Source organism: Catharus ustulatus, chromosome 16 (assembly GCF_009819885.2).
Source record: "Catharus ustulatus isolate bCatUst1 chromosome 16, bCatUst1.pri.v2, whole genome shotgun sequence".
Classification (NCBI taxonomy): domain Eukaryota; kingdom Metazoa; phylum Chordata; class Aves; order Passeriformes; family Turdidae; genus Catharus; species Catharus ustulatus.
The window spans coordinates 15,931,810-15,959,379 of NC_046236.1; the positions used below are offsets into that span (position 1 = coordinate 15,931,810).

General features: G+C 59.2%; 1 protein-coding gene across 1 annotated transcript; it reads left to right on the forward strand.

Moving 5' to 3' along the window:
• Positions 1–27,077, forward strand: CACNG3 (calcium voltage-gated channel auxiliary subunit gamma 3). The gene is made up of 4 exons (XM_033074175.1): positions 1–279; positions 22,978–23,061; positions 23,977–24,117; positions 26,104–27,077. The coding sequence occupies exons 1-4, from the start codon at positions 69–71 to the stop codon at positions 26,613–26,615; spliced, it is 948 nt and encodes a 315-aa protein (XP_032930066.1). The 5' UTR covers positions 1–68; the 3' UTR covers positions 26,616–27,077.
• Positions 27,078–27,570: the final 493 nt, after the last annotated feature.

The following is a 27,570-nucleotide window of genomic DNA, read 5'->3' on the forward strand; positions in this document are numbered from 1 at the left end:
GAGGCGGCGGGCGGCGGGCGGCGGCGCCGGCCCTTCCCCTGCGAGCCGCCGCCGGAGGATGAAGCAGCATGAGGATGTGTGACAGAGGCGTCCAGATGCTCGTCACCACGGTGGGAGCCTTCGCAGCCTTCAGCCTGATGACCATCGCCGTGGGCACTGACTACTGGCTCTACTCGCGCGGCGTGTGCAGGACTAAGTCCATGAGCGACAACGACACGAGCCGCAAGAACGAGGAGGTGATGACCCACTCGGGGCTCTGGAGGACGTGCTGCCTGGAAGGTACCGACCCCCGCGGGCCCAAAACTTCGGGGGAAAGGGTTGCATCGCGGGACCCCCCACCCCAGATCCGGGTTCCCGGTGAGCGGTGCATCCCCCGGCCGTCCGAGCATCCCCCGGCCCGGCGGCCCCGCCGCTCCCCGCTGCCGCCTCCCGAGCCCTCCCCGGGCAGTTCCGAGCTGGAACCTCTCGGGGGATGCTCGTGGCGGGGCGCGGGGCCGGGGGAGCGGGGCTGCGGCTCCCCCCGTGCCGGGCACCGGCGGCAGACGCGCTGTGTCCTCCCGCTTTGCTCCGGGCTAAGGGGCCACAGGTCCCTCTCCTGATCAGCAACGTGTGAGCGAGAGGCCCGCGGCTGCTGCCCCTGTCCGAGGCTCCCCGGCCCCGCATCCCTGTCACCGCACCCGGCGTTGTCATCACCGAGCCCCAGCTCCAGCGCCAGCCCTTTCCGTGCCAGCAGCACAGCGGGGCGAGCTGGGCTGCACGGTGGGCACAGCAGGGCAAGGTGGGCACAGCGGGGCTGGCCCAGCACGGCTGCCCCACGGGCGAGCTCCTGCCTGCCCGGCCTCGCCGCTTCGCCCCGCTGCTTCCCTCCCGCAGCACTGCCTGCCTGGCGAGGCCCCAGCAGCTGCCGCCCTCCTGCAGCACAGGCCACAATTTGGGGCACTTTTGCCCCAAAACTGCTGGTTGAGGTGTTTCTGGGCACCCACAGGCTGTGGTTAAAGATGAGCTTTAACAGAGCCAGGTGCTGGTACCTGCGCAGCAAAAAATGGCCGGTGGCATCACCCCGGGCCCCAACTTTTACAGCGGGTGGCAGCAGTGGGTGCGAAGCTGCCCCTCCATCCTGTGGGGCCCTGGCCGTGTCACACTGCCCAGGCCAGCAGCGACCCCTCCAGCGCTGGGGGCAGGCGAGCCGAGCTGCTCGTGCACGTTGGAAAGTTCTCGGTGAGTCGCGGCCACGGATGCAGAAATGCCCTGTCTGTTCCTGGTGCTCGGTCCTAAACCCGGTGAAGTCAGTCAGAGCTTTCTTATTGATTCAAGGAGGGTTTGGATCATGCTCTAATTCCATAATAAATAATTTGAGGTAATCTGTCTCCCCTCTTGGGCTGAGGGAGCCAAGGAGGCAGGAGCCAGGGATGTGAAAGATGAGATCGCTGGAGGCATGAGTAATTTCCAAAATTCTTCGGTTTGCTACCTGTATTTTTTTTTTCCAGCCAATGTTTTATGTTTCCCTCACTGTGATCAATCACTGCTTTGGAAGGAGCCAGAGCGGCCCCGCTGCCCTGGGCACAGTTCACTCGGGAAGGGGCTCGGCAGTGCCATGGCACAGCTCAGAGCTGGATCCCAGCCCAGCACCCTGAGCTGGGCACGGGGCTGGGAGCAGCCGGGCACGGGCTCGGCACTCCCTGATCCACATCCTACCCCGCGCTGGTGCTCCGAGAGCTGCGGGGGTGCCCGTGGGAGTGGGAGCCGTGCGGGGCTCGGGCTCCGTCCCCCCGCGGGGCTGCGGTGGCAGCGGGGACCGGGAGGGTCCCAGCCTGTGCTCGGGGGTTCGTGTGCGGCTGTGGTGCTGCTGGGGCTGCTCGTCACCCTCCTGAATTCTGCAGGAGAAGGCGCCTCGCAGGCGGTGTTAACCAGTGCGGTGCCGGGAAGGGAAAACTTCCCCCAGCCGAGCTGCAGGGCTCGGAGTCGGTGCGGGGGAAGGACCGTGCTGGGGCGGGGGCAGCGCTGGGGGCACAGCCCTGGACCTGTGACATGCAGCAGGTCCGGTGTGATTCCTGCTGCAGGCCCTGCTGATTTCTGAGCGCTGTGTCGGGCTTGAGCGGGGACAGAGGCTCCATCCCCGGTGCCGGCACCGCTCACGGTCTGTCGCAGGGGCCGTGCGGTGCACACGATGTTTTTAGCACTGAGCAGAGCTTCTGCCCCTCGGGAGCTGCCTCAGGCCTGAACTTTCCGCCGGCAGCGGGGGCTGGACGCGGGTAACGCGGGGGGAATCGCGCGTGGAGCTCCCGGGGTTCAGCACGGAGCTGCCCGGAGGGAGCCGCGGCTCCGAGCATCCCTCCATGCCCGTGCCGGCTCCGAGCATCCCTCCATGCCCGTGCCGGCTCCGAGCATCCTCTGCCGGTTCGGAGCATCCCTCCCTGTCGGTCCCGGTTGGGAGCATCCCTCCCTGCCGGTGTCCAGGCTCTGAGCATCCCCCCGTGCCGGTCCCCGCTCCGAGCATCCCCTGCCGGTCCCGGCTCCGAGCATCCCCTGCCGGTGCCGGTTCGGAGCATCCCTCCCTGTCGGTCCCGGCTCCGAGCATCCTCTGCCGGTTCGGAGCATCCCTCCCTGTCGGTCCCGGTTGGGAGCATCCCTCCCTGCCGGTGTCCAGGCTCTGAGCATCCCCCCGTGCCGGTCCCCGCTCCGACCATCCCCTGCCGGTCCCGGTTCGGAGCATCCCCCCGTGCCGGTCCCGGTTCGGAGCAACCCCCCGTGCCGGTCCCGGCTCCGAGTATCCCTCCCTATCAGTCCCGGTTCGGAGCATCCCCCCGTGCCGGTCCCGGTTCGGAGCATCCCCCCCGTGCCGGTGCCGGTCCCGGTTCGGAGCATCCCCCCCGTGCCGGTCCCGGCTCCGAGCATCTCCCCGTGCCGGTCCCGGTTCGGAACATCCCCGTGCCGGTCCCGGTTCGGAACATCCCCGTGCCGGTCCCGGCGCAGCGCCTGCGTGGGAGCCCCGCACCACGTGAGCGTCACAAGCCCATCGGCGAGAGCGGATAAATCCTGAATGGAGCCGCCGCAGACCCATGGAGAGCCACCCACACTGGGAAACACAAATTAGCGTTGAGTCAATGGCTGGAGCCCAGGCAGGTGTTCCCAGGCTGCTGGGCCGCCAGAGTGAGCTTGGAGTGGCAGCGTTGGGATCCTGATTATGGCTTTGGCAATCTGTGAACGCTTGGCAGGTGTCCCCTGGTGTGTCCAGCTCAGGTGTGACCTGCGCTGGTCCCTGCGTGTCCCCCGGGCTGTTTCAGTGTCCCTTGCCCCCCTCTGTGCCCGCTGTGTCGGTATGGAAGGGAGGGAAGCACACGGCACTCTGGGGAGAAAGCTGAAGTTGGGAAATAGCTGCTTAGGTTCGTGGTGTTTTCAAGAAAGTAACAGAAGTTTGGTTTTCATCAAACTTAATTAAATTCAGCATCATTAAATGCAGCATCATTAAAGGCGGGGAGGCTCCGTGTCCTCCCTGCTGCGTGGTGCAGATTGGGACTGGCTCCATGGCATCATGTGGATCTGAAACAGGCAGAAGGAGCAGGAGGATTTGGCCGAGGCTGCTCAAAATACCATATTTTAAGGCGATGTGGTACTTTTCCTTTCCTCCTTCATTTCCCTCATCAGAATAAAGTGCTCTGTCATTTCTGGAGGAGGCCAAGCGTTGCTCTGCCTGCCTCCCTCACAGGATGCTCAGCATCCTGCCTTCCTCTGGGGTGGCAGGTGGGGTGTTCTGCAGGGGACACAGACATCTGATGTCCCCGAGCTGTCCTTCAGCTGAGCTGTCCCCCTTGGGCCCATCCTGGCCCCTCCAGTGTCCCCAGAGCAGCTGCAGCACAGCTTTTGTCAGCACAGCTTCTCCCTGCAGAGCCTGGGGAGTTTCAGGGCTGCTCTTTTGGGATGATCCTGTCTGGATTTGCACTCAGGATTGCAGGTACCACCGGCTGGCCCTCAGCACCCTGCCCAGTCCTTTCCACAGCTGAGCTGCAGCCCCTGCATGGCTCAGTGCTGGGTGGATGGTCACTCCTGGAGGGTGTCCCTGGGCCAGGGGTTCCACTGAGAGCTCCTGAGCTGCTCAAACAGCCCCTGAGCACAAGAAATGGTCTCTGGTACCTGGGTGTCCCGTAGCCATGTGGGCTGGCTGTCCAGGTTCCTCCTGCTGTGAGTCTGGTTGCACTCTGAGGCCACTGAGGGACCCCAGGCCATCCCCTGGGGCTGAGCAGCATCTCCCACCCCCAAACTGGGGCTTGCTCTCCTTGTTCCTCTCTCCTAATCCTTGGAGCTGTGTAGGGGTGGCCGTGGCTGAACGAGCCCGAGGTGCCCAGATCTGCCTGACCCACCTCCCCCAGTGTCAGCACTCCCATCAGTCTTTTCTCTGACGTTTCCCTGGTTTACTCCCAATTATTTCATGTTTTATTCAACACTCTCACTAAAGATGTTGTCGTAGCTCAGCGCTGTCCTCGTGCAGGAGCATCCCTCGGATGAAGGGACTGTCTCTGTGAGCTCCCAGCCCCGTTAATAAAGTGATGTTGATTCTGCATAATACAGGTCTTTAACTTTTTCGGGAGAGCTAAATCAAATGCCCTGTGGAACTCTTAAATGTATTATGTCACTGACTTCCTTTATCAACTGAATTTGTAACTATATCAAGAGGAATTTATGGAGTTTGATAAATCTATTTTCCACGAGGCTGTTTGACATTTCACTCCTCCTCCGTGGCCACCTCTGCTAACCCATGGGCGGTGCTGGGGACACAGCTCCTGCCAGTGCCCATGGCATCACTGCTGGCATCACACCAGCTTCTCCCGTCCTCTAGAAACTCAACAGAATGCCAAGGTTTATTAAAATCCGTTTGAGATCTTCAGAAGCCTTCTCAGCCCATTCTCTGAATGCTCCTGGGAGGAGGTTCTCCAGTCCTCCCCACTCTGTGTTTGCACTCTGCAGTCGCTGTTCAGCATCCCCAGCTCCTGCCAGAGCACAGGAGCCTGTTTGTCTCCGAGTGCAGAACAGAAGTATCTGATGAATAAATAAGCACGTGTCACTTCTGCTCCGTGACTGACAGTTACACTGCCATGATCCAGTGGTGGTTTACACCTCAGGAAAGCTCCTTCCAACACAATGAAAGAATTCCTCCTTGTTTTGCCTTGACCTTTCAGTTGCAGATTTATTTTAACTGATCCCCTCAGCTTCTCCCATCAGCCACTTGTGTGTGCCTGCTACTTCCCATATCAGAGTCCCTAGTTTTTAATTTTTTGATTCAATTTCCCATTCTCCTTTCCAGTAGGCCTGGCAGGGGTGTGAGGTGCAGGGAAGTGCCTGTCCTGGCTCCTGAGTTTCCATTTTCCCCTGATGGTTTTGGCTCCCTGAGCTGAGCTGGGTCTCACGAAGGCATTAAATGGGGCTGGAAGCAGCTGCCCTGGCCAGGCACCAGCTCTTCCCCCGCCTCCAGCTCCTCTCAGCCCTCTGAGTGAGGCCAAGCAGAGAATTTCCCCAAGGTGACAGCAAGATTGTTTCTGTTAGAAAGTTATTATCTTTAATTTTTAAAAGCGCCAAGCAAATGTCCCTGAGATTGCGATCACCCATGATGGAGCACTTTTTCTCGCTCCTCATTACGGGCAGGTATTTAAGGAGCTGCTCATCCTGTTCCAGTGTCTGGTCAGTCTGTGATGGATTCCCATCCCCTCCCCTCCGTGCCTCTTCTGGGCAGTGCCCGCTCCAGCTGGAGCCAGTGCTGGGGCAGCCAGGCTGCTGTCCAGGAGCCAGCTGACCACAGTGACCACAGTGACCACAGTGACCACCCTGACCACAGTGACCACAGTGATACCCTGACCACAGTGACCACAGTGACCACCGTGACCACAGTGACCACAGTGACACCCTGACCACCCTGACCACAGTGACCACAGTGACACCCTGACCACCCTGACCACAGTGACCACAGTGACCACAGTGACCACAGTGACCACAGTGACACCCTGACCACACTGACCACAGTGACCACAGTGACCACCCTGACCACAGTGACACCCTGACCACAGTGACACAGTGACCACCGTGACCACAGTGACCACAGTGACCACAGTGACCACCCTGACCACAGTGACCACAGTGATACCCTGACCACAGTGACCACCGTGACCACAGTGACCACAGTGACACCCTGACCACCCTGACCACAGTGACCACAGTGACACCCTGACCACCCTGACCACAGTGACCACAGTGACCACAGTGACCACAGTGACCACAGTGACACCCTGATCACACTGACCACAGTGACCACAGTGACCACCCTGACCACCCTGACCACCCTGACCACCCTGACCACAGTGACACCCTGACCACAGTGACACCCTGACCACCCTGACCACCCTGACCACGCTGACCACCCTGCCCACAGCCCAGCACACCTGGCACGGCTCCCCACAGTGCCCCAGCCATGGGTGCCCATGAGGAGAGCCCAGGGACGGCAGCTGTGGGGCAGGGGTCACAGCTGGGCACTGCCAGCTGGGCTGGAGGGGGCCAGGGCGGGTCTGTGCAGCCAGGTGGGCTTGGGGAGGTGCTGGGAAGGGGCTCTTTGTTAGCTGAGGGCTGGGAGGTGTGGAGCTCTGTGTGGTGGAGACAGAGGATGTGGTGAGGTGCAATGAAGGTGCCTGAGGTGAGGGATGGAGGAGGACAGGGACAGTTACCTGTGTGAGAATACCTGATGGGATTTCTGGGCTGCAGTTCAGTGCCCAGCGAGTCTTTTCCATCAGGACAGACTGGAGCAGGGCCAGCCCAGCCCCTGGCACTGCTGGCACACAGCACCAAGCACTGCCCCGGGCACGGGGCTCTGCGAGGGGTCACATCCAACACCCAGGCACAGCTGGGCTGCAGGGAATCCCTGAGCCTGCCTGGGTGGAGGATGTGTTGGATAGACGTGAATTACTGTCCTCTAATGGAGATGGAAATGAGGCTGGCTGGACCCTCGGGCTGCTCCAGACCCATGTTCTTGTGGCTCGTGGCCAAACGCCACGAGTGATGAGAATCCTTCTGGACACAGAGGGTCCCGTGCCCCTGCCAGCTGGCACTGGAGCAGCCCAGGCTCCGGCTGCACGGCTGGCTGGAGTGTCCGGGAGGAGCTGTGCCTCAGCTCGCTGTGCCTCAGCTCGCTGCCACCAGCTCTGCTTCGAGCACAGGGTGCCAAATCCACCCTCCTGGGATGCTGCGGTGTTTTCTGGGCAAAAATCCTGACTTGTGGGGTGGGTTAAAGAGCCGCTTCCCTCACTGCCTGCGAGCAGCACGTGATGAGTAAAATGCTGTGAACAGCTCAGAAACAGGCATTTTACTGCTGCATAGGCGTGGTGCAGAGCCTGTCATCTCCGGAGCTCTTCCCGTGTAATAGAGGTGGAAGGCTGAATTTGAATGAGGCTCAAGTGGGTTTTTTTTCCCATGCAAGGTCACTGGCTCCATGCCGGCTGGGAATAATTAGGGATGGATAAGGAGGGTGCGAGCCCTGCAGGCCGCTGTGGTTTGGGGGGATGGATGCGGGATCCCCCGGGACTGGCCGGGAGCTGCCTGTGCTGAATCCCTTCTCTCAGCAGAGTTCTGCCCTGTGTGAGGTGAGGCCGGGTGGGTTCAGCCGTGCCCGCAGTGATGCCCTCCCGTGTCCCCTGCCCAGTCCCATCCCAGGGATGTGCAGACCTGCCCCGCTCTGTTCTGCGGGATGAGCCGAGGTGAGGCAGCCCAGCGTTCATCTCGCTCCTCGCATCTCCTCGGCTCCCGTTCCACACGGGTTTCAGCATGGATTTTTAATGAACGCAGTGCGCGCTTCATAAATAGACATTAACCTCCTTTTTTTGGGAAAAATCAAAAATGCTCTTAAAATTATATAAACGCGCTAATCCGGAGGTGTGGGGGCGTCGCTCAGTTGCTGCCCGAGGGGTCCCACTTGGCAGGGGGGTTCATCCCTGCCTCGCCTGCTGACGAGAGCCGCTGGCTCACGGCGCTGCCAGGTACCCGATGTCACTAGCAGTGACAGGGACAGTTCGAGCCTTCCGAGGGGAAAGGTGCCCAGCCGTGTCCTGACCCCTGCAAAGTGCCCGCAGGGAGATGGGGAGGGCGTGGGGAGGGGTCCTGCCCTCCAAAACCCACAACCCACCCCAGCCTTTCAGGGGAGCCGCGGAAGGAGAGCCCTGAAGCCGGAGGATGAATTTTGGGTTGTGCTCGGTGTGGAGAGGTTTGGGGGGTTCCCGTCCCTCCCGAGGGTTCCCGGCTGGGCTTGCTTTGGCCCATGGCTCCGCTCGGAGGTTCTGGGGAGCTTTCCCGGGGGTGAGGAGCCGGGAGCCGCTCGGGATGTGCAGCAGCTCCAGACCAGGGCTCTGACGGGGACACCCGCGGGGACAAAGGTGGCAGTGCCGGGGTGACCAGGGGGTCTCTCCGGGGCGTGGGGAGCTCCCAGCTCTGTGGGGAGGGGCAGGGGCTGCATCCCGCAGCGGGACCTGTTACACAGCCCGGGGAAACACCGACACCGGGGCTGCTGCGGATGCTCCGACCCCGCCCGGCTGGGATTCCCCAGCCTTGGAACTGGCCGGTGCCTTTTGGTCCCTTCCAAACAATTCGGGGGTTCTAAGATTCTGTGATCACTTCTCCCAGAGGAGAAGAAGTGGAGGGTCTTCTTGCAGCAGGCTCTCGATCCCTTTTGAGATGTGTCAGGACCCCTGAGCATTGCAGGAATCCCTCACTCGCTGGGGCTGAGCACATCAGGGATTTTCACAGGCACGGCAGGGAGAGGCAGGAGGAGGGATCGTGGCTGCTGAGCAGGTGATAGGGTGTGATGATTTTCTCAGATATTGCCTATTTCTTATCTCCTGACAGCACAATGTAAAGACAAATCTCGTGCTGCTGGGCAGCAGAGGGAGGCTGAGCTGTCCCTGTGCCAGCTCCTTGGGAACGGTGGTGTTTGATCACACGGTCCTGTGGAAGTGCAGGGTGGCAGGGAGGGCCGTGGGCAGGTTTGGGAGCAGGTCAGCCCCTTGTGCCACCCTGTCCCCTCCCCGGGCTCTGTGCTTGCTGTTTGCCAAGGGGGTTCTATTGAAGGAGGAGAATTGAGGTGGACAGGAGCCCTGGGGTGGGGACAGGGACAAGGGGGGACATGAGGCCTCCCAGCCTTTCTGGGGGTGGCTGGGCACTCATGGGGATGTTGGCATTGGTGATACATCCTGTGGGACCTGGGCAGCAGTGAGCAGGGACAAAAGGCGGTGTTTGAAGGTGACATTTGTGTTCCTGCCTCTCCAATGGTCACATTTCCAATTTCACTGCGTTTTGGATATTGTCCCCTAATTATACCTTTAATCTCAGTTCGTGCCTGGAATCACAAGGGGAGGGGAGAGCACCCCAGAGAGATTACCAACAAGCAATGACCCTTTTGAGGTGTGCCTGGTTTCACTTATTAAAATCAGCCTTGGCTTGTGCTGCTGGCACTGACATCAAGCAGTTCGTGTCCTGCAGAACTTTCCTGGTCCCAGAGATGGCACCTGGAGAGGCCGGGCTCCCTCCTGACACCCACAGGAACCCTCCAGGCCAGGCTGGTGATACTCAGCTGGGTGTCAAACCCCAACTCCTTGTGCGCTGCTGCCCACCTGGGAAAGGTCGCTGTCACCTGGCCAGGTGTCACCTGTGACCTCCGGGCAGCTGTCCCCACCTCAGCCCGGCTGTGTCCCGGAACGAGACAGCCATTCCTGGGCATCCGTGCCAAATCCTGGCCGTGCCCGAGCAGCCTGGCTCAGCCCCGCAGCCTTGTCCGGGTGCAGCAGCCGGGCTGGGCTCCGGACGGGCACGGGCTGATCCCCGCAGCCCCGGGGCTCCTTCTCCCCGCGCCGGGAGAATCTCTGCTCGCTCCCCAGCACGCTCAGAGATGAAAGTGCTCTCTGTACATCACTCTTGGCCTTCTCTCCGACGTGAGGAGCTGGAGGAGGATCCGAGCGATCGCGCCTTGCATGGGAAGCAGGAAAGCTGCAGCGGGGTGTGAGGAGCAGGAGCCGGGGAGGAGCAGGAGCCGGGGAGGAGCAGGAGCCGGGGCCTCTGCTCGTGTCTCACTAGCGGCACCGCGATCCTGCGAGGGCAGCGGGCTGCGGAGCGGCGCGCACGTTGTCAATAATGGCATTTAATGGCATTAAAGATGTTCTGTCTATTGCCCCAGCCTGCCCCAATTCGAGCTGCTGCGGCCCCCACCAGCCTGCGGCAGCTCCCGGGAGCGCGGCTCAGCCCCGGTGGGTGCCCGGCTCAGCCCCGGTGGGTGCCCGTGTGGCTGCACTGCGGTCCCGGCTCAGCCCCGCTGCAGTCCCGGCTCAGCCCCGCTGCGGTCCCAGCTCAGCCCCGCTGCAGTCCCGGCTCAGCCCCGCTGCGGTCCCGGCTGAGTCCCGCTGCGGTCCCGGCTGAGTCCCGGTGCGGTCCCGGCTGATCCCCGCTGCGGTCCCGGCTCAGCCCCGCTGTGGTCCCGGTTGAGCCCCGCTGCGGTCCCAGCTCAGTCCCGGTGCGGTCCCGGCTGAGTCCCGGTGCGGTCCCGGCTCAGCCCCGGTGCGGTCCCAGCTCAGTCCCGGTGCGGTCCCGGCTGAGTCCCGGTGCGGTCCCGGCTCAGCCCCGCTGCGGTCCCAGCTCAGCCCCGCTGCGGTCCCGGCTCAGCACAGGGAGGTGCGAGACAGGCGCGCCCCCGCCTCCGCTCCCCCAGCCCCGTGTGCGGCCGTGGAACGGCCCCTGTGCCCACGGCAGTCCCGAGTGGTGGCACCGGCTGGCATCGGGCAGCCCGCACTGCTGCGGTGCTGTGACAGCGCCTGAGCCGCGCACGGAGGGTCCCGGTGACACGGAGGGTCCCGGTGACACAGAGGGTCTCGGTGACACAGAGGGTCTCAGTGACACAGAGGGTCCCGGTGACACGGAGGGTCTCAGTGACACAGAGGGTCTCAGTGACACAGAGGGTCTCAGTGACACAGAAGGTCTCAGTGCCACAGAGGGTCCCGGTGACACAGAAGGTCCCGGTGACACGGAGGGTCTCAGTGACACAGAGGGTCCTGGTGACACAGAGGGTCTCAGTGACACAGAGGGTCGCGGTGACACAGAGGGTCTCAGTGACACAGAGGGTCTCAGTGACACAGAAGGTCTCAGTGACAGTTCTCTGCCTTCAGCGGGGACTGGTCAGGGCACGCGAGCTCAGTCACTCTTTAGAAATGACAATTGGAACAGATCTCCCTTGGCGATGAAGGGAAGTCTCCATAGAGCAGACAGCAGAGGCAGAGAGTCCCATCCCACCCTGGAGCTGCCCTGGGGCGGGGGCTCAGCCACGCAGGCCGGGCTGTGACAGCAGCGTCACCTCCCGCGCAGAGCCGGCTCCAGGGCTGTGAAATCCCCGGCTCTGCTCCAGCTGAGCTCCCGAGGGGAGCAGATGCTCGTGATCTGCATCTCTCCAGTGCTCCCTACCCGTCTGTGAACTGGGGATAACAGAGTCACGGAGCTGTGGAATGGTTTGTGTTGGGAGGGACCTTCAAAATATTCAGTGCCACCTTCTGCCATGGGCAGGGACACCTTCCACTGTCCCAAGCTGCTCCAAGCCCTGTCCAGCCTGGGCTGGGACACTTCCAGGGATCCAGGGGCAGCCACAGCTGCTCTGGGCACCCTGTACAGGGCCTGCCACCCTCACAGGGAAGGATTTCTTCCACATATCTCACATAAGCCTCCCCTCTGTCAGTGTGAAACCATTCCCTCTTGTCTTGTCATTCCATGCCCTTGTCCACAGTCCTCCAGCTCTGCTCAGGGCTGCTCTCCATCCATCCATCCATCCATCCATCCATCCATCCATCCATCCATCCATCCATCCATCCATCATCCATCCATCATCCATTCATCCATCATCCATCCATCCATCATCCATCCATCCATCCATCCATCCATCCATCATCCATCCATCATCCATCCATCATCATCCATCCATCATCCATCCATCCATCCATCCATCATCCATCCATCCATCATCATCCATCCATCATCCATCCATCCATCCATCCATCATCCATCCATCCATCATCCATCCATCCATCCATCCATCATCCATCCATCCATCCATCATCCATCCATCCATCATCCATCCATCCATCCATCCATCATCCATCCATCCATCCATCCATCCATCCATCCATCCATCCATCATCCATCATCCATCCATCATCCATCCATCCATCCATCCATCCATCCATCCATCCATCCATCCATCATCCATCCATCCATCCATCATCCATCCATCCATCCATCCATCCATCCATCCATCCATCCATCCATCCATCATCCATCATCCATCCATCATCCATCCATCCATCCATCATCCATCCATCCATCCATCCATCCATCCATCCATCCATCCATCCATCCATCCATCCAGCCCTCCATCCATCCCTCCATCCTTCCCCCACCCACGCCAGCCCCAGGAGCAGGTGGGTGCCCTCAGGGATAACCAGCTGGAGCTGCTGGGCTGCAGCTGGGCCAGAGCCATAAAAGGGCTGCTGCAGGCACAGCCCTCCCTGCATGGATGTGTGCTGGGGGCATGATCCAGAGCTGCAAATCGGGGAGTAAAGGCACAGGGGCAGTCCCAGGTGAGTGCCAGGGGCCGGTGGAACTCCTGTCCTTGAGACTGGTGGCACAGCAGCACTGGCTGCAGCAGCAGCAGGATGGGCTCTGTGATTTAATGCAAACGGGGAAGATGGAGAGCCTTGGGTGAGTGGTGAAACTCTGCTGCCACCCATCCCGGGGCTTTCACGTCCTTCTCTTCCCCTCAGAGCTGTCCTTGGAGGGGAGGGCAGAGCCGTGGGGAGCTGGAGTTGTTTGGTGTTTGGAAGGGCAGGGCCAGATGAACCTGGGGTTGTTTAAAAGCTCTGACTTTTTCTAGCAAAGGATTTTGTGCTTTGAGCCAGGTTTGGGAAGCTGGGGAAGGTGAGGCTGTTTAATGGCCATGGTGATGGTGTGAGTGGCTCAGGGACTGTGGAGCAGCTTGCCCAGCTCTGACCCGAGTGGAATAGCCAGGAGCAGCCTCAGACAGAGCAGTCCCGTGGGCTGCCTGGGGCAGGGGAGGGTTTCTGGAGCAGCTGGCTGCCGTGTGCTGGGGGGTTTGGTGCTGCGAGATGCCCAAGTGATGTGTGATGGATGAGGTGCACCCTGCCCTGTCCCTCCCCTGTCACCTGCTGCCAGTGCAGCTCTGCCGGGGCTCTGCGCCCTGGGAATGGCTCCGGGGCTCTGCGCCCTGGGAATGGCTCCGGGGCTCTGCGCCCTGGGAATGGCTCCGGGGCTCTGCGCCCTGGGAATGGCTCCGGGGCTCTGCGCCCTGGGAATGGCTCCGCGCCCTGGGAATGGCTCCGGGGCTCTGCGCCCTGGGAATGGCTCCGGGGCTCTGCGCCCTGGGAATGGCTCCGGGGCTCTGCGCCCTGGGAATGGCTCCGGGGCTCTGCGCCCTGGGAATGGCTCCGGGGCTCTGCGCCCTGGGAATGGCTCCGGGGCTCTGCGCCCTGGGAATGGCCCCAGGGCCCTGGGGATGGCTCTGGGAATGGCTCCGGGGCTCTGGGAATGGCTCCGGGGCTCTGGGAATGGCTCCGGGGCTCTGCACCCTGGGAATGGCTCCGGGGCTCTGCACCCTGGGAATGGCTCCGGGGCTCTGCACCCTGGGAATGGCTCCGGGGCTCTGCACCCTGGGAATGGCTCCGGGGCTCTGCGCCCTGGGAATGGCTCCGGGGCTCTGGGCAGCTCACAAGGGCAGCTTTGACTTCTTGCATGGGGAAGACAGGTTGGCGTCGTTCACCAGCAAAGTTCTCTGCTGATGCTCCATCTGCAGGAGAGTTCCTTCTTGTTCTCCAAAAAAAAAAAAAAAGCTGAGTGAAACTATGGTGCTACTCCTGCATCTCGCTTTCCCCATCTGGGGCTTGGAGCCGCTCCCCGGGGCTGCTTCCCTCCGCAGATGGTGAGGAGGCGGCGCTGCCTCCCGGCAGGCTGAGCTAAATCGGTCCGTGAGCGCTCGGAACCGGCGGGGCCGGGCCGGACCCGCAGCCCGGCCGGCGGGGGAGAGCCGGGAGCTGCGGCTGGGGATGCCAGCACCTCCTCCACAGCAGCACGGAGCCCACTGCATTCCCTGCAACAAACAGCCTGTGATGGATCGGGGCCCTTTTAGCGCATCAGCTGAAAACTTCAAATATTTATATCAGGAAGATGTGACAGAGGTATAGATATATTTTATAAAAAAGGCAGGTGCTGGAGTGGCAGTCGTGTATTTGAACTTCAAATACTAGCCTTCAAATCCATGCTATAAAAGAAGAACGTGATAAATTTAATATCACTTTTTCAGGGAAAACAACCTGCCGAGCCTCCTCCCAGGCTAAATGTGCTTTAAAGATTGACTGTGCAGCTGTAATAACTATTGATGAACTGTAAACATGAAAAGATCTCCCTGCTCCCGGCCTGTCAGGAGCATTAGGGTGGAAATGCTCTGTGCTCCGCTCTGCTGTGACTCACCCAGGCCTCGGCAAATGTGTTTATTTGTGAAGATCCTTATTTCAGAAATAGTGACCTTTTTAATGCCTCGTGCAGCGAGCTCGGAATCCCAAATTGCCTTTTGGCGACTGGCTCGCCTCGCTGCAGCTCTGACAGTGCTTTTCATGGCCATTTACATATTTTTAGCCTGGATATTCCGCACTGCACTGTTGGGCTCCTTTGCAGGAGGATTTGCTTTTTGCAGCCCTGGGCTGAGGGTGTGGAGGGGCTCACTGGGCTCCTCTGGCACCCCAAACCCGCCCTGAGCCCTCCCTTTATGGGGTGGATGTGGTAACATCCTCCTTCAAACACCAACCATGGTGTTGATAGCAAATTTAAGCAGCTGCTTCACCTTGAAATAGGGAACATTGAGGGTGGTGAGCCCTGGGTGCCCAGAGGAGCTGTGGCTGTCCCTAGATCCCTGGCAGTGCCCCTGGACAGGGCTGGGAGCAGCCTGGGATGGTGGAATTGTCCTTGCCCATGGCAGGGGTGGGGCTGGATGGGCTTTAAGGTCCCTTCTAGCCCAGGCCACTCTGGAATTCCGTGGTGATGCCACAAATAAAACTGTTTTTGCAGGCTGCTGTACATCACCACTCCAGGATCTCCCTTTTGCCCCTCACCTGTCCGTGCTGTCTCTGCCACTGCCCCGCTCTGCTGCTGGCTGCCCCAAACCCAGAGTGACCAGTGGCCTGAGCCAGTGGCCTGGCCCTGCTCTGAGTCCCTGGAGCAGCAGAGGGGACACAGGCAGGGCCCTGGGAGGGCAGAGCAGCACCTCAGCCTCTCCCCCTCCCCAGCAGCATCCCCCAGGGCTGGCAGAGCTCAGGGATGGGGATGAGCTGCAGGGAAGTGCCAGGGCTGTGCTGCTGTTTGCCATTGCTGGGGCTGTGACTAAGGCTGCAGGGTTTGGTGACAGGCACTGCTCCTGCTGCTCATCCCAGTGCAAGGGCGTCCTGGAGCTCACTGCTGCTGCCTCCAGCCTCTGCCGGTGCTCTGCCATCCCGAGCTGCTGATTTATATTCAGAGTTATGAATATCTCCTTTCTTCTCTTTGTTGGGCCTGCTTTTATTTTTATAGCTGTTTGCTTATTAGCCAGGCGGTTTCTAAAGCAGTGCAAACTCCCGTCATGGTGATGAGTTTTCGGGCAAAACACTCTTAAATCATTCTCTGTACACAGTTGTGCTTTTATGCTTAAATCCATTCTCCTAAGTGATTTGGCTTATAATTGTTTTCTGCTCTGTGAATTGACCTCTCAAAGCACCAGGAGTCTGTGCTGGTGCCTCTGACTCGCCTCTGTGTGCCCATAAGAAGAATAATCAAGCCATGATTGCTTGGACTTGAGCAGCAACTAGTTTTTAATTCTGTGATCCATTCCCCTTCAGCTGTCAACACAGAATCGAAAACAGCACTCCCCTGTGCTGGATGCCACGCTTCATAGCTATGAAATTGTCATTTATAGGTTTTTAGAAATTCAGAGGACATTTTAATACTGGTGAAGTGAAACCTCCAGCTCCCCATCATAATGCAGCTTCTCTCCTCCTTGGTATAAATAGGTGCTTAAGCAGCCTGGGGATGATCTGGCCTCTGCTGAGCTGGGGTGGGAGCAGGCACTGGAGCACCCACACCCACAGATTCTCTTTGTCTGAGTTATTGGCAGCTTGTTTAACCACAGGATCCCAGGCTTCACACTCCTGACTCTTGGCTTTCCCCCTGGTCCCAGCTGGGCAGATTTCGTCCCCAGAGTTCTGGACATGAAACTTGTGGGTGAAACTCACTCCTGTGTCTGGATGTGTCTGTTAATTATCCAGCTGGATAATGGGATCATGGAAAGGTTTGGGTTGGAAGAGACCCTAAAGACCAGGCACTCACACCAGGGCTGGGCTGGGCTGGGAGCTTCTGCCAGCCCCTGGAGTGGTGGAAAGGGGAGGATGAGGATGAGGGTGAGGATGAGCCCTTTTTCCAAACAGGCCCAGAGCTCCCACCCTGCAGGACAGACCCACTCCCCCACACCCTGCTGTGGGAATGTCCCAGAGCTGAGCTGGCCACCCCTGTAACCTCCAGCCAAAGAGCAGGCTGGAAGGCAAAGCTTCCCAGGAGCCCATCAGTTAACCCAAATCAATCTAAAATGTTCATTAAACAGGGAGAGTGGGGAGAGGGAGAGGCCCCAGTGCCTGGGGCTCTGGGATGCTCAGCTGGGGCCAGGCCTGCTCTGCCCCATCCCTTACCATCAGTGTCTCCAGGCAGGCAAACAAACCGAGGATCATTATTTTCTTATAATTGCCAGAATTGTATTAATTTAAACAGATAAACTCAATCAGTGAAGCTCATTAATTTCTAGCACACGGCTTATTTACGCCGGTTCCGGCTGCAGCAGCGCTCACTGCGCTCTCATAGGAATGTCAATTACCTTTTAAAATAAAAATCAATGTTTATCCACTGTTAAAGATAAAACATGAAATGATTTCCTAGGACATGCTGGTGAGTGCTCTCCTCCCCAGCATGAAGTGAGGGCTCCCAGCCCTGGCAGCTGCTGCCCATTGCCCCTGCCAGGGGCACCCAGAGCCCTGCACCCCCTCAGCCCCAGCACCTCCCACCCACCCCAGCCCCTTCCCAGCCAGGGAAGGTTCCTGCCATGAGCTCCAGCGTGCAAGGACAGAGGGAGGAAGGTTGGGAGGATGCAGGGAGGAAGGAAGCTGAGGGGAGAGCGTGGGGGGAGCCCCTGGAAGCAGCTCCAGAGTGTTACCTGATTACTTTTCTAATGAGGAAAAATGAGAAAACCCTCAGAGCAAAGGGCTGGAAATTACCCATCAGCTGCAAACTTTTTTTTTCCTCCTCTATTATTCAGAATTGTTTTGCTTTTCTGAACTGCCTTGTGTAGGTTGCACCAACCCCACAGATTCCAGAATGGGAGATGATGAGTCACTGTCAAAATGTAGATTTTTTTTTTTTCCCCTTTTTTTTTTTCCCTTTTAACACTGCTGAGGGAGTGAAGTCCCCAAGCCACGCGCCGATCGCTGGCACCTCGCGGGCTGGCGCTGGCAGGAGCTCCCAGCCCTGCTGGGAGTGCCAAGCTGTGCCCGTGTCCCCCGTGGGGATGCCCAGCACGGGCATCTCCTGCTCCCCACACCCTGCCAGCCAGGGGGGTGCTCAGGGCTCTGTCCCCTGCCAGGTGTGCTCAGGTGTGTGCTCACACCGTCCTCCAGCCACCTCTGCTCCTCCTCGCTCCTGCATTCCTTCATCTGACTTGGGTTTTTTCCACTGGTGGGGTTTTTTTTGATGTATATATAAAACCAGGGAGAAGTGTCCTTCAGAACAGGCGTATCTGTGTAGGTGCCTCTGCTCAGCCACCAGCCACCACCGCAGAGAGGGGGAGAGGGTGTGAAATGGAGCCGGAGCCAGATCCCAGCGAGGCGCCGGGGGAAGCTGGAGTGGGGCTGCTGGGGCGCCGGGGATGTGCTGCAGGACAGCTCAGTGCTGCCGACGAGGAGGAGGATTCCTCCCACTGCCAGGTGTTGAGGAGCCCAGCACCCATCCCAAAACCATCCCAAAGTCATGCCAAAACCATGCCAGTACCCATCCCAGTACCCATCCAAAACTCATCCCAAACTCATCCCAAAACCATGCCAGTACCCATCCCATAACCATCCCAGCACCCATTCCAAAATCATGCCAAAACCATGCCAGTACCCATCCCAGCACCCATCCTAAAGTCATGCCAAAACCACGGCAGCACCCATCCCAAAACCATGCCAAAACCATGAAGCACCCATCCCAAAATCATGCCAGTACCCATCCCATAACCATCCCAGCACCCATCCCAAACTCATCCCAAAACCATGAAGCACCCATCCCAAAACCAATCCCAAAATCATGCCAAAACCATCCCAGCACCCATCCCAAAATCATGCCGGCACCCATCCCAAAACTAATCCCAAAATCATGCCAAAACCATCCCAGCACCCATCCCAAATCCATCCCAGCACCCATCCCATAACCATCCCAGCACCCATCCCAAAGCCATCCCGGCACCCATCCAAGCACCCATCCCAAAACCATCCCAGCACCAATCCCAACATCCATCCCAAACCCATCCCAGCACCAATCCCAACATCCATCCCAAAACCAAGCATCACCCATCCCAACATCCATCCCAAACCCATCCCAGCACCAATCCCAACATCCATCCCAAACCCATCCCAGCACCAGGCCAGGGCTGGGGGCTCTGCCTTCTTTTGACTGCTCTCAGTGGCCCTGGGACCAGCAGATGCTCGTGAGGTGGTGGTGGCAGTCACAGCCTGAGCTGCTGGGGTGGCAGGGACAGGACCCCAAGGCCTCCCTGCCCTGCTGGAGCTCAGCCCTGTGCTCAGCTCCAGCTGCAGTTCCAGCAGGGCTGCCCCGTGTGTGGCCCAGGGCCCTGCAGCCACCCCCCTGATGCTCTTCTGAGCTCCTGTGTTGAGAATTTGGTGATGCAGGAGGCAAACCAGGTGCTGGGGGTGGCTGGGACCCCCCACCCTTCCCTGGGGCCACAGGAGCTGCTCGGTGCCACCTGCTGAGCCCCTGCAGTGGCCACTGAGTGCTGGCTGTGGCTAACCCAGACCCAAACCCCAGAGCTCTGCAGTCCCACAGCAGGGACCTTGTGCAAAGAGCCTCAGGAGCCTTTGCAGAGCCTGGAGCTGGGGATGGGAAGGAATAGGGATGAATCTCTTTCCATCTCTCCAAGCATCTGGGAGGTGGGTGGGAGGTAAAAAAAGATGAGCCCTGAAGTTTTAATTCCTCGGAGATATTTAGGTATCTTGCTCCTGTTACTCAGGGAGTGCAGAGCCTGAGCAGCTCTGGGATTGTGCAGCAGGCTCCTTCCTGCCCCAGCACTTCCCAGCTCAGCTCCGACCTCTGGCTCTCCAAAATATTAATTTTCAGAGAATTTAGCCCATAATGCCCCGCCACTTCCATCAGATGGACTCAGGGTGACACAGTGTCTTTAGGAAGGCCATTACTGGAAACCACAGCCTGGAGATAACTCACTTGGATTTATCAGGAGGAGCAGAGAGCTGAGGGCTGGGATGTGACCTTGACTCCTGGCTGAGCCCTACGAGGGGAGTGAGGAATTTTGTTCTCATTTACGAGTGGTGTCAGCTCATCCTCCTCAGCCTGAGTCTTCCTTTGCACACAGCAGCAGCAGCCAGAATGGTCCCTGGAAAACTGTTCCACCAGATGAAAAGTAATGAGATTTTAGCACCACAACTGGAGCTGTTTAGTGCTCTGCCTCGCTGGGTTGGGATCGATGTGCTCGCTGTATTTCCACCGCTGCCGCCGTATTTCCCTCACAACCCTCCCCGTGCCCCAGCCCTCCCTGGGGAAAGGCTCTGAGAGGAAAACAACCTGAGATCAAATCAATTAATTGCCTCTGCATGTGCCGATAACAGCGGAGCGGGAGCTCAGGGCGCACAGCGGAGCGGGGAAAACACAAATCCTGCCTGGGGCTGGGGGCTCTGGGGACAGCACAGACCCTGCCTGGGGCTGGGGGCTCTGGGGACAGCACAGACCCTGCCCGGGCTGGGGACAGCACAGAGCCTGCCTGGGGCTGGGGACAGCACAGACCCTGCCCGGGCTGGGGGCTCCGGGGACAGCACAGACCCTGCCTGGGGCTGGGGGCTCTGGGGACAGCACAGACCCTGCCCGGGCTGGGGGCTCTGGCGACAGCACGGACCCGCTCGGGCTGGGGGCTCCGGGGGCAGCACAGACCCTGCCCGGGGCTGGGGGCTCTGGGGACAGCACAGAACCTGCCTGGGGCTGGGGACAGCACAGACCCTGCCCGGGGCTGGGGGCTCTGGGGACAGCACAGACCCTGCCCGGGCTGGGGGCTCCGGGGACAGCACAGACCCTGCCTGGGGCTGGGGGCTCTGGGGACAGCACAGACCCTGCCCGGGCTGGGGGCTCCGGGGACAGCACAGACCCTGCCGGGGCTGGGGGCTCCAGGGGCTCTCGGGGCTGGAGGGATGCAGGACGGACAGGAGGGATGAGCAGGATGCAGGATGGGGCAGGAGGGATGAGCAGGACGGGGCAGGAGGGATGCGGGACAGGACAGGAGGGATGCGGGACAGGACAGGAGGGATGAGCGGGATGTAGGACGGAGCAGGAGGGATGAGCAGGATGCAGGACGGAGCAGGAGGGATGCCCGTACGGACCTGCGGCCGCAGATTGTGAAGTGCGAGTTCACCGCCCCCAAATTCGCTGCGGTGTCACCCTCCCAAGGGCACGGCTCGCTGCGGGAGCCCGGGGCCAGCGGGCAGGGACACCCTGCAGGCACCCCGCGGTCCCACTGCTGATGTGCCCAAAACCCCTGGGAGGTTTCCCAGCTGCAGGGGATTCCCTGGATGGAGGTGACACTGTGACAGGGACGGTTTGACCTGCCCTGGGTGAGGCTGGAGCCGCTCCGCCGTGCCGGGGCTGTGTGACAGCTCCCGAGGTGACCAGAGAGGTGGCACCAGCCGATGGCAGAGCTGGGGCTGCTCACGCCGACCCCTCCCGCCCGGTCTGGGGGGCTCAGGGCTCCCAGCACAGCCCTGCTGCCCTGAGCCAGCTGCTGCCGTGCTGGGCTCCGGCAGCGAACTGGTGAGTTGGTTAATTGGGATTCGTACTAATAGGGAGAGGAAATTCCAGAGATCCAGCCCCGAGACAGCGAGCAGGGGGTGGATAGGGGTGGATAGCGCCGCAGATGAATCAAACGTGGGGCTGTGACTCAGGCTGGCAGCGTGCAGCCAGGCACGGGCACGGCTGGGACAGGGCTCAGGAGCGGGCTGGGAGAGGAGCCCAAAGCTGGCAGCACCCGCAGGGATGGCTGGCGGAGCAGCAGCCCCCAGCCCAGCCTGTGCCACGTTGTGCTGTGCCCGGTGTCCTTTAGCCCCGCTAGGACACCACCCCAGTGTCCTTTAGTCCCCCTGGGACACCACCCCGGTGTCCTTTAACCCCCTAGGACACCAACCCGGTGTCCTTTAGCCCTCCTGGGACACCACCCCGGTGTCCTTTAGCCCCCCTGGGACACCACCCCGGTGTCCTTTAACCTCCCTAGGACACCACCCCGGTGTCCTTTAGCCCCTCTAGGACACCACCCCGGTGTCCTTTAGCCCCCTGGGACACCACCCGGGTGTCCTTTAGCCCCCTGGGACACCACCCCGGTGTCCTTTAGCCCCTCTAGGACACCACCCCGGCGTCCTTTAGTCCCCTGGGATACTGCCCCAGTGTCCTTTAGCCCCTCTAGGACACCACCCCGGTGTCCTTTAGCCCCCTGGGACACCATCCCAGTGTCCTTTAACCTCCCTAGGACACCACCCCGGTGTCCTTCAGCCCACCTAGGACACCACCCCGGTGTCCTTTAGCCCTCCTGGGACACCACCCCGGTGTGCTTTAACCTCCCTGGGACACCACCCCGGTGTCCTTTAGCCCCCTGGGACACCACCCCGGTGTCCTTTAGCCAGGGCCAGCTGCAGAGCCAGGACAGACACACGGAGTTGTGTCTGCTGTCACTGGGGACAGGGACTGAGGATGTGACACATGGCCCAGGCAGCCTCATCATCCCTGGAGCCATTTCCAGCCGCAGCTCCCAGGGGCAGGATTCCCTCCCTGGGAGCCCCTTGGAGGTCAGAGGGGATTTTTGGGGTTGCAGCCTTGCTGTGGTGTGTGTTTGGAGGCTGAAGTTGTGTGTCAGGCGGCTCAGCATCGCCATGACGACGAGCATCAGTTGGTGAACAGAGGGAGTAAAGGAGACAAAATAAATGTCAGGGTGTGACTCGAGGCTGTGGGGCTGCCCCTGGCCCCCCTGCCCTGGGCAGTGTCACTCTGCCCGTGCCTGCCCAGCCCTGCCCAGCCCTGGGACTCGTGTGTGGGGCACAGTCTGCTGGCTCTGGGTGCCAAGTGAAGGTGGGTGGGAGCCCAGAGCTGGGAGGAGGAGGAGGAGGAGGCTGGGGGCCGTGCTGTGTCCTCACCCAGTGCATCCCCTTCTCCCACAGCTCCCAAAGCAGCAGCAGCAGGCCATTCTCCCTCTGATGCTGTGTCTCCCTCTGGGTGACAGCTTGCCTCCCCCAGAGCTTCATCTCCAGGCTTTAATTGATGCCTGTCGTGCTGCTCAGCTCCCCCGAGCACAGCCTGGGAGTGTGGCACCTGCAGGACACCCCGAGCCTTGGCTGCTCCCTGGTGACATGTCCTTCCTGGTGCCGTGCCACAGGGGACAGAGCCAGCGTGACCTGCCCATGTGCCCTAGAGCCAGGATGCTGAGGGTGCTGCCTTTCCTCTGCAGTTCCTGCCACCCCTCCCTGCTCCCACACTGTGCCCCAGTGTCCCCATGTAGAACGTGAAGGGTCCTGGGCTGCTGCACATCCTGGCCAGCACAGGGCTCTGAGCTTTTCCTGGCCTGTGTCTCCCCAGGAACCTTCCGAGGAGTGTGCAAGAAAATCGACCACTTCCCTGAGGATGCAGACTACGAGCAGGACACGGCCGAGTATCTCCTGCGTGAGTGCCAGCACACACCCCTGACACTGCAGCACCCCCTGTCCCCCAGCCCCACCCAGCAGGAGGCTGAGGGGTCACAGCCCCCCCAGGCTCCCCGTGCAGTGCCAGGGACCCTCTGGTCACCCCAGCATGTCACAGTGCCCATGTTAGTGGCACACTGGCCTGGCACTCGCTGTCCTCATGGCTGGTCCCAGCAGCTGCTGCACAGCCTGGGTCTCTTGGTGTCCCCCCACAGGGACACGTCCTCATGGCCTGTCCGTGCTGCTGTCCCCGTTCCCCGAGCCTCCAGCCAGGCTGGATTTGCTGGGAGAGCACCAGGAGCAGCTGCCAGGGGCAGCCAGGCACAGGGAGACAGCAAAACTGAGCTGGCAGATTCCTGAGAAAAGTGTGTCCTCCTGTCTCAGGGGCCAGCAGAGCTCTGGGGCAGAACTGCTTTCACACAGAATCCCAGAATGGCCCAGGCTGGAAGGGACCCTAAAGCCCAGCCCAATCCTCTTTCCTACAGGGATCAGCTTCCAGATTGCCAGTGGAGAGTAATGAATGCAGCAGATCATACCTGCTGCACCAAAAATACACTGTGCCTTGGCTTGGGCTCCCATCCTCGATTAGGGCCGTTATTAAAGCAGAGAAACACAGAGAAGCTCCATTAAAATTCCACTCCTGGGGGCTCTAAAATAGACTTTTTACTTTAAATGTGAGAGGGGGTGGGAGAACTTCAGAACTAATCTACTGAAACTGCAATGCCATTTCATTAAACTCGCTGGGTGAGCAGAGATGTGGAAATTTGAGAGTCCAGAGCAACATCTGGATGAGCAGCAGCTGGGTCAGCCAGGGGGTTGGGGCTGAGCACCAGGCCATGGTGCTGGTGCTGGTGTTGGTGCTGGGGCTGATCCTGCCCCTGTCCCTGTCCCACAGGTGCAGTGAGAGCATCCAGCATCTTCCCCATCCTCAGCGTGGGGCTGCTGTTCTTCGGGGGCCTGTGCGTGGCTGCCAGCGAGTTCTACAAGAGCAAACACAACGTCATCCTCAGTGCTGGCATCTTCTTCGTCTCTGCAGGTAGGAGCTGCCCAGGGCTCCTGCAGCCTGGGGGGCACGGGGGAGCAGGGAGGGGTGTCAGCACAGAGATCCTGAGCTTTGAGAGCTGTTCCAGCCCTGTGGGGAAATCCTCACAGCAGGGAAAAACCATCCAGGGTTCCTGGCCATGGTCACTGTGCCAGGCAGGGGCACAGCCCAGGAGAGGTCCTGGGGCACAGCCATTCCCTGGGGACCACCAGGGGCTGGGGGCTCTCCCTCCATCCCAGGACCAGGCTGCCAGAGCCCCACATGAAATCACTCTCTGGAGAGGCAGCTCCTGCTGGATTACTCATTTCTCTGTGCTGTTCCCCAGCGCTTCCCCTGATTATCGCGTGACAATGTCTTTGTCTCAAGGAACCGCTCTATTTTGTGTTTTTCTTCTCCCCACAAAAAGACAAATGACTCTCCCTCCTTGGCTGGCAGGAGCTGCTGATGCAGATGAGAAAACAGCAGAGAGAACATAATCGATTCATTAAGTAAATCTGGGAATGCACCAGCCTCTCCCCAGCCTGCAGCACAGCCCCTGGCTGTGCCCCTGGCCCTGACAAAGCCCCAGGGCTCCACCACAAATGGAAAGAACCAGATCCATGTGGCTTCCCTGTGCTCCCAGGGCCATGGCGAGCTGGGGTTCATGTGGGGGGATCCCCCTGTCCCCCTCGGGCTGGCCCTGCTGCTGCATGGCACCAGCCAGGCTCCTGCAAAGCCGAGCACAGGCAGCTCCCGAAATGTCCCTGTTGGGGACAAAACAGAATTGTTGCTCCTTCTGATGGCCAGGAACGTGCAGGAGTAAGGGAATGTGTGAGGGGATGGTGTGTGAGGGAACATACAGGTATGTAGGGAAGGGAATATACAGGTATATGGGTAAGGAAATATGTAGGTAAATAGGTATATAGGTAAAGGAATATATGGGTAAGGGAATAAACAGATATATAGGTATATAGGTAAGGGAATATATGGGTAAGGGAATATACAGGTAAGGGAATATACAGGTATATAGGTAAGGAAATTGTCTGTGCTGCTGGTTGAGGACTCTTTTGAGAGTTTGGTGGGTTCTTTCTACAATGAATTGTCCTTTGGGGTTTTCTGGAATTCCCCTAGTGTGTTCAATTCCCCATTCATTGAGGCACCTTTTTAGTTCTTGGGATTTGTAAGCGGGCCCATTATCAGTTTTTATATTTTTTTTGGAACCCCCAGAGTAGCAAATGCAAGGAGGAAATGCTTGATAACGTGAGTGGCTTTTTCCCCTGCATGAGTGGATGCAAAAGGTAATATATAGGTAAATAGGTCTATAGGTAAGGGAATATATGGGTAAGGGAACAATACAGGTATGTAGGTGAGGGAACATACAGGTATATGGATAAGGGAATAAACAGGTATATAGGTATATAGGTAAGGGAATATATAGGTAAGGGAACAATACAGGTATATGGGTAAGGGAATAAACAGATATATAGATATATAGGTATATAGGTAAGGGAATAGATGAGTAAGGGAACATACAGGTATATGGGTAAGGGAGCACACAGGTATATGGGTAAGGGAATAAACAGATATATAGGTAAAGGAATATATGGGTAAGGGAACAATACAGGTATGTAGGTGAGGGAACATACAGGTATATGGATAAGGGAATAAACAGATATATAGGTAAATGAATATATGGGTAAGGGAATATACAGGTATATGGGTAAGGGAATAAATAGATATATAGGTATATAGGTAAGGGAACATACAGGTATATGGGTAAGGGAACAATACAGGTATGTAGATGAGGGAACATACAGGTATATGGGTAAGGTAATGCATAGGTAAATAGGTAAGAGAATATTTAGTTATCTCAGGAGATCAGCAGAGGTGTGCAGGGGATTTGGTCTGTGCTGGCAGAGGGGTTGGTGCCCCGTGGGGACACATCCCCAAATCCCCTCCTGGCACTCAGGTGAGCTCCTGTCCCGCTCACCTCCCCTGCAGGACTCAGCAACATCATCGGGATCATCGTCTACATCTCGGCCAACGCGGGGGACCCGGGCCAGAGCGACTCCAAGAAGAGCTACTCCTACGGCTGGTCCTTCTACTTCGGGGCGCTGTCGTTCATCATCGCCGAGATGGTGGGGGTGATCGCCGTGCACATGTACATCGAGAAGCACCGCCAGATCCGCGCCAGGTCGCACTCGGAGCTGCTCAAGAAGTCGGCGTTCACGCGGCTGCCGCCCTACAGGTACCGCTTCCGACGGCGGTCCAGCTCCCGCTCCACCGAGCCCCGCTCCCGGGACATGTCGCCCATCAGCAAAGGGTTCAGCACCATCCCCTCCACCGACATCTCCATGTTCACCCTCTCCAGGGATCCCTCCAAGGTCACCATGGGGACGCTGCTCAACTCGGAGCGGGACCACGGTTTTTTACAGGTGCACAACTCCATCCCCAAAGAGTTCAAGGAGTCTTTGCACAACAACCCGGCCAACAGACGAACCACGCCGGTCTGAGGCGGGCTGGGCCGTGGGCAGGCTGCATGGCATCACCCTCGTGACGGTGTAACCTGTGAAACCCCGTTTTTAAGGACAAACCCGGAGGCTCCCTGTGGCCCTGCCCGTGGGGCTGGTTTTTCACTCCTGAAATCGTCCCCGGGAGGGGACGGCGCCGCGCTGGGAGCCCCCAGCCCCCCGGGACAGCAGCTCCCCGAGGTGTCCATCGTCGGTGTGGTCATAGCCGCAGTGTTCCCATAGCTGTGTGTCCGTGGAGCTGCTGGCCATGCCCTGTCTGTCAGCACCCTTAACCCGGTAGTTCCATTTCAGTGGGATCGCCTGGAAGGCCGGAGCTGGGAGCACCGAGCTCGTGCTGGAGCCACGCTTGTGTTCCGAACCCCTTTCCCTGTCGTGCTGGACGGAGTGCTCGGGCTGGGCTCCTCTATGGCGTTTCGTGCATGCATTAAATAGCTTGGAATTCAATTTTGTCATGTCGGGTTGGAAGAAACATCCTTTTGCAATTTTCTGTGGTCTCGAAAGGGCTTATTTCCTTCCTTCCTTCCTGGAATCCTTCCTTCCTGGAATCCTTCCTTCCTTCCTTCCTGGAATCCTTCCTTCCTTCCGGGAATCCTTCCTTCCTTCCTGGAATCCTTCCTTCCTTCCTGGAATCCTTCCTTCCTTCCTTCCTTCCTGGAATCCTTCCTTCCTGGAATCCTTCCTTCCTTCCTGGAATCCTTCCTGGAATCCTTCCTGGAATCCTTCCTTCCTTCCTGGAATCCTTCCTTCCTTCCTGGAATCCTTCCTTCCTGGAATCCTTCCTTCCTTCCTTCCTGGAATCCTTCCCTCCTTCCTTCCTTCCTTCCTCCCTTCCTCCCTCCCTTCCTTCCTTCCTTCCTTCCTTCCTTCCTTCCTTCCTTCCTTCCTTCCTTCCTTCCTTCCTTCCTTCCTTCCTTCCTTCCTTCCTTCCATTCAGGCC